A 7,142-nucleotide genomic window follows, 5' to 3' on the forward strand; every position below is an offset into this window, starting at 1 on the left:
TGTTATTCTACCCTTTGCTTGCTCCTCTCCTCCTCCCCTGTGCCACCCCCACCTTCAAATAGAAGAGACACGTACTGATAGATGAGAGCTGGGACCTCTGCAAGAGAGGCAGGTGCTGCGTTAAATTGTTGCCCTGCAGCTACAGAAAAAAAAAATCCAGCAGAAAAAGGAATTTCAGATTAAACATAAACCCTACACAATACAAATAAGTCCCCCAGGGCACCAAACACTGAGCTGCATTCTAATGACTCATGAAGAGGCACACCTCCACATGGGTGGATGTGGGGGGTTGGTTTGCCCACCATCTCTTCTCATCCGAACCGACACTTGACTTGGTAATAACGATCAGGGCTTGGTGATTGGCGAGCTGCCACTGCAGTAAAGTTTAAGCCCCACACGGATGCTGCCTGAGTTGCTGGCGTGCCAATCAGCGCACCACGCCCCTCTTCTGTGGAGAGGAAAGTGGGTGGTGGTGGGGGTGGGACCATTAATCACCAGTTCAAGAGAGCGCAGGCCCCCTTGGGGGATACGCAGGCTAACATTACTCAGCTCCTTGAACACAATTTTTATTTGCTATTTTTTCCACTCTGGCTGGACAACAGCATTCCTGCACAGGGAGGGGAGCGTGCACCTCATCCCTCAGCAGCAGCGTTGGCAGGGATACAGATGTCCCTCACTGCAGGTCAAACTGAAGGGAGTTGACACGGTGTGCTGATTTATGCACATTTGTTGCCAAAAAAGTTTTTCCAGTGGTTTACATTACTATACTTAAGTTTTCTTCTGTAAATTATCAAAAGAAGCAAGATCATACTCTTGTATTGAGTTAAATCATCTTGCTTACAAAAAAACCCCAGGAAAATCAAATGTTCATTTAATGATATTATCTGGCACGGGACCGTCTGAATCCACACTCTACCATAAACAGACTCTGAGAGCTTCTTGTCTCTCCAGAGGCCACCCAGGTCAAGCACAACTCGGGCTGAATGAGATCATATCATCACCTTTCAGACAACATCTTGGAATTAAAACAGATAACCCAGCCTCATTCACAGCCTGTTGATCTGCTCTGCAAAACATTTTTGTCATTTAACTGTCCCAGGGAAATTCCATTGTCAACAGAGAATTGAAAGTAAGCTCTGTATTATAAAACCTGTGGACTTTACAGCAGGGAGTTCCACCAACTCAGAGTGAAACCAATGTGGAAGTCACTCTGAGGAGACAAAAATATTAAGCAGACAAAATGTCTACAGAAAAAAAGAAGGTACTTAACATTAAATAAGCTTTGAGGTAACCTTAACTAGCACTATGCATAAAGGAAGCATTTGTGTTGTTTGTCATGGTCCTTCTATGAAGATTAACCAAATAAAAAAAGATACAAAACAAAACTGTATGGAGTAAAAATACTACTTGCATGCTCAATATATTCATTGATGTTTTATCTGACCACTCTAAAGAGCTGTCAGAAACTTTTCCACAGCCTTACTCTATATTCAAACGTTTTTTTGAATTTGTTTTGACAAAGTCTTTGAGTCTGTATTTGACCAAATTACTTCGGTTCGGCATTTAAATTGAATTTTTTACTAGATCTTGTACAAAGCTGACCATTAGTCGGACAAGTATCCTGTTTTGCAACCATCTGATTTAAAGCAAGTATAATAATAAACTTTTTATTTACTTATTTTACTCATCGGCCTCTTTTCAGTATGATACTGTATGTTGCGGTTTTTGTGAGTTTATATATGTCTGGCAGGCAGAGTGCTGAGCAATTCATCTATTTCTATTTTTCTCAATTAATAAATTTCATGGAAATCTGAGCAGTGTGCGTTTCTTGAGACATCCTGTTTGCATTTTCTCCTTTACTGATCAAAACAAGTACCTCTTAGTTTCACTATGCATGTAAAACAAAATCCATAATGTTTCAGCTGACTTTATATTACCAGTGCCACTAAGGTAGTAAAGAGCAGTAATCTGATTTTTACTGCCCGTTTTACAATTAAAAACTTTAAAATGTTCATAAATAATCATAATTCATAATAATTATAATTCATAATAATAAATAAGGTTCATAAATAATGGGAAATAAGCATAATATCTGACTAATGAACCGGATCCATGGTAAATGCTTAAAAGCGTTTTTTTCTTGAACAAAAAACCTACGTACTTACAGAAAGTATCTCATCGGGCTCATGCATGGTTATGCAGTCCATACTGATCTGGATGGTGTTCCCTGCAGACCTATCAGTTGGACTCTCTGTGAAGTTAAGCTCAATGGGCTGGACCGAATGAATGGCAGACCTGAAACATACAACACCAGTCATACTGAAAAACAGTCATTCAAGTTTGCTTTTAGTTTGCTTGTTGGCTAATTCTCAGACCACAGAATTTAGGTTTAGTATTTACTCACTGGTCCAGCATATCAAACAGTTGGTTAAATGCATCCTGGCTGAAGAGGTCAGACGTCTGTGATGACTGATTCTGTGACATAGCGGTGAGGATTGAGCTCTCTCTCCAGGACAAACGTGAAGAAGGGTCCCTGAGTCTGCAAGGGAACACAATCAACAACAACCATCTTCACTTTAAAACTTCAATTCAAACGGTCAGTTTGTAAATCACTCATATATTATTTGTTTGTAAGACAGTGTGAATATTTAAATGAGCAGTTTTCACTTCTGCTGTGACAGCAAACATTCAACATTGCTGTTTTGTGCAGGGCTGAGATTTGGCCACCCAGCCAGCAGAGGAAAGAAAGAGGAGGAGGAGAAGGAGGAGTCCTGCTGGCAGCCATTCATGAAGGGCACTTCCATTGTGAAGAAGTCAGCCTGCATAATACTGAATATTTGTACTACACATAATGGTGATTATGCACCATTCAGACAGAGGCACTTTGACCTGCTCCCCTGAAACATTACACCTGCTTCAGAGCTCAGCCTTCCATTGTTCCTGCTGAAGTGGCGCACGCAGGAGTCTGAGACAGGCGGAATTCCCCCCACAGACTATATGATAGCACTGCTGCAACTTTTGGTATGTGTACAGCTGGACAGACTTGGGGGAAGGTGGTGGAGACTGGGGTATAATCTGAAGCTGGCACTATTTTAGGTTTTGGAATTCCCCTGCACTGTGTGATGAATGATATTAATACCAGACTTACAAACACAGGCATATCTAATGAACCAAGAAAAAAAAATTAACTTGTTCATGAGGTAGAGAAGATGGAGCTAAGAGTTGACAGAGAGATTAACTGAGTTTGCTAAACCTCAAATCCACAAAAAGCAGATTAGGTTTAGAGAACATTTAAAAGTTTTATCATTTACAGCACAATGTGAAGGCTTTGACTGCACAAGAAGAGTAATGGTATACGAACACTGGTAATTAAAGAGCTTACTCATACTTCACTTTGACTTCATGAAAACTGAAAATACAGCCTCATTACTTCGAAATATAAAACTATCCTTTGTCTATTTTTTGTATGCAAAATGTAGGGATTAGTCTTCGACTTGCAAGCCATTTGCATGTCCTTAACACACAAGGAAGCTTATGTTTTAAATAACTCATTGCACTCATGACACAACATGTTCTCTGTAAAATTACATTAGAGGTGAGTTTGAGTTTATCAAAGTAACAGTATTAAGTACAATGTGCAGTAGAAGTTAGCAGGCTAACCTAAGAGTTTATTACTAAGTGTGATATAGTTTTCCCAGCCCGTGCACCGTGTGTATAAAGCTGGCCAAAAAAAAGAACTTTCTAAAATGGTTAAACATTTACAATGTGCCAAGCAGCACACTAAAAACCCCGACAAAGGCGTTTTAAGTTCATAAAAGGGAATGTAGGACTCAACTTAGCTAAGCTAATGCTGCTACTGCCGAAATCGCGCAAGTTAGCCTTAGTTTCCATTATTAACTCTGATAAATTCAGCCTCTTTTATAAAGGTATAAGCAACCTTACTTTGAAAAACGTATCTACCTGCCACAGCTTCTAATACCTTTTAGAGGAAGACGGTCTTCACAGCTACACCTGCTTCTGTTTATGTTAGCTTAAAAAAGCGAAAGTTAGCATAATGTCGTCTGTGTGTCAAGGCAAACAAACAAACGGTCATTTTTACATTTATGCTGAATGTCCTTTGGCTGGCTTGGATAATAAAAATTATAAGTTAAAACTTGAGGCAGCATTTCCTCCCTTGGCGCTTGTCGTAACTGTAAAGAGTTTTCTAGTACACGAGTCTGAAATACTCTAGCTGTAAGTTTATAAATTACCTTTATTGTGGAAAACCGGATCTATCTATTTCCGCTTTAGACGAATTGACTTTATAACGTGATCATTGCAATCAAAGTCACGCAGGAACCCAGCTCAGATGAGGAAGTCGGCTGTTATAAATAAAATAAAAAAGAGATTTATATTATTTTATTAGATATTCAATTTTGAATTAAAAAAAAATACGCTGTTAGATTATTCAGGCAAAAAGTTTTTTTTTGTCTACAGTGAGCAAAAAAACAAAACAAAAATAAAAAAAACATGGCAAAAATCATGACAAATGTATGTGCTTTTTTTTTTATCTGATGCATAACCAGTCTGTTGAAAATCCATAAGTCTTTATATGCTAAAAGGGGAGTGTTTGAATGTTTGATTTAGACTAACTTCAGAATTTTCAATTATTATTGAAGATAGTAGGAGCAACACATGTATGAAAAAGGTTTTATAGCTGCTCTGTTTTAAGGATTTAAAATACTTCATTGAATTTATAATAGAAACAATAAAACAAACAAGATCATTAAAAAAATATATATTTTACTTTTTCTTTATCATTTGTGTCAGACCTGAGCAGGTGCAACAGCTTTGTGTTAACTGTACTAATAAATACAAAGAGGAATGATTTAGGTGTGATCCCTCTGCTGGCCTTAATATAGCTTGTTTGATTTTGGCTTAACTTTCCCCTCAATGAAGCTGTTTGTCCTGTTCAACTGTCACCTACTCAAGTTCTATAAAGACTTCTAAGCTTTTGAAAGCAGTGTTTGATGACCATTGATAATAAAAAATAGTCTGTAATCACAAAAGTGGTGCATCAGGTTCTGCATGCACTTGCATCCTGCAGGCTGCATCAATAAAATCGCATTAGACAATTCTGCAGCAACTAATGTCCTCTGTTATTACTCTACTTAATGAGATCCGTTAAATGGTGAAACAGAGTTTATAAAAAATGTCCTTAAACTCCACGTGAATACCCTCAGTGCAAGTTTGTGAATCTTTTTTAAAACATTTAACTATTGAAATATTTTTTAAAAGCTGCCAAGATAGATGGTTTTATCCTTGTTCTGGTTGTTGTTTGCCTGCTATCTGGTGTCTGGTTACTCTGAGTTTCTTTTTCAGTTAGCCTGAGGCGAAGGCTGTTCAGCATCCACTTAAAGATGGAGCAGCGCCTCCAGACAAGACTGGGGCAAAGGTCAGCACTAAACAGGGACGGCCATTGTCTCTTGGCAGGTTGGGCACACCGACCGATGAAAATGCAATCAAAACAAACAGCCCAGCCGATCGGGGCCCTTCTCCTGTGTCCTTATTAATCACCTGTTCAAAGGTCCAAGACCTTCTCCCCCTCCTCATCTGTCACCCTGGCTGGAAGAGGGACATGACCGCAAAACAATAGAAAGCCCAGAAGTTTGTTCCCCCTCTTTTCCCCTTTACTTTTATAGAAGTGAAACGGTCTGAAGTCAAATCCTCAGGGGCAAAATGAAAAGGCACAAATTCCTCAGAGGTTAGGAATGCAAAGTGGAGGCACAGAGGAGGAGAATTACTGGACCATAAAGACACATTTATACTGCTTAGAGATAAATTAAAACTAAAATGCAACAATAAAGAAAATCAAAAGCTAGCAAATCGGTTCTGACAAAAAAAAAAAGACTTTACCAAAGCATCACTCGTTGCTTGTGCTGCTTGTAAGCATCATATGAATTACAGACACTCACGTCAGTGTAGATGTCAAGATCCAATAAATAGATTACTTGGAGCCAAACAGCATGTTTTTCCATTTGTCATTTGGTTAAAGTGATGAGTTGAAAGCATTGTAATTATTCTAAAACCTAAAAACTCTGTGGACTTTAATGCCAGACAACATCATATATAACTGCTCTGCACACTTAACTGATACAAGAAAAAGGAACAACAAACTTTTCCAACCCCAACAAGATTGTGTACATCCAAACAGAGCAAAATACAAAGTTCTTTTAACATCATTAAGTGTAATTATTTATTCATAAAACAAAACAGGTAATTTAGCTTTGATTAAAAATCAAACCTGAAGTAAAGACACAGCAGACAGACCCATTTTGTCAAGCTAAACTTTCAGTGTTAATTTAAAATCTGTTTGTTTTATGAGTTAGCTCCAAACAAATAACTGTAATAAATGTTTGTAAGTTTAATTTTGTTTATATACAGATAAAAAGTTCAGTGGCACATTTATATTAATACACATATTCTGGTAGTAAGCCACATAAGACCCCTATCAGCACATTTTTTTTAGGCAATCAGACAATTAAATTAATGAAAACTGAAAAACTCAACACAAGTCTAAATTATTCCCAATGTTAGACACACAGACTCTCTCATGGTGCCGAACATGTATATATTCTGTCTTTATATATATTCTCTCTATACTTTTTTGCCATACCGGAGTAACTTTTCCTTACATGTTGTGTGTTACATTCGTTTTTTCCCCCAATATCATTAATGTTTTTCATCATAGCCTCATCTGTATTAGTTTTTATATTTTGTTATATTTCCTATTTTATATTAAATTTGACCCTTTTCAAAAGGGTGTTTCTCTGCTAAACACACGATTATACTTGAATAATCAGAAATATAATAAACCGCTTAAACTTAAAGATAAACAGTTGCATTAATCATGTTTATATTTTATTTCAATTCTTTTAGATTGTCTAATGGTTTTCTTTCTTCTTTTATTAATGTTACCTGACAGCATAACCTTTATTTTGTTTTGTTTTGTTTTTGACAAAAACCTCGTTTAACTTGTGAGTGATTTCTTTGTAGCCCTTTGAATCACACCCTCAGTCTTAGCAGTACATCCTGTGTTAATCCCTTCAGTTTGTATTAATTTGTTTATTTCTGTGAGTTGAACCATTTGGTTTCAGATATCA

General features: G+C 37.3%; 1 protein-coding gene across 1 annotated transcript in view; it reads right to left on the bottom strand.

The window, feature by feature from the left end:
* Positions 1-4,055, bottom strand: part of tp63 (tumor protein p63) — a 30,373-nt gene extending 26,318 nt beyond the window's left edge. Inside the window, exons 1-3 of the mRNA XM_074667971.1 lie at positions 3,980-4,055; positions 2,405-2,539; positions 2,166-2,295 (exon numbers count right to left, since the gene is read on the bottom strand). Coding sequence (XP_074524072.1) covers positions 2,166-2,295; positions 2,405-2,484 — 210 coding nt within the window. The 5' untranslated portion in view covers positions 2,485-2,539; positions 3,980-4,055. The remainder of the gene's footprint in view (positions 1-2,165; positions 2,296-2,404; positions 2,540-3,979) is intronic.
* Positions 4,056-7,142: the final 3,087 nt, after the last annotated feature.

The sequence above is a fragment of the Halichoeres trimaculatus genome, unplaced genomic scaffold (assembly GCF_033239565.1).
Source record: "Halichoeres trimaculatus isolate MK-OKI-2021-1 unplaced genomic scaffold, fHalTri1.1 fHalTri1_scaffold_4, whole genome shotgun sequence".
Classification (NCBI taxonomy): domain Eukaryota; kingdom Metazoa; phylum Chordata; class Actinopteri; order Labriformes; family Labridae; genus Halichoeres; species Halichoeres trimaculatus.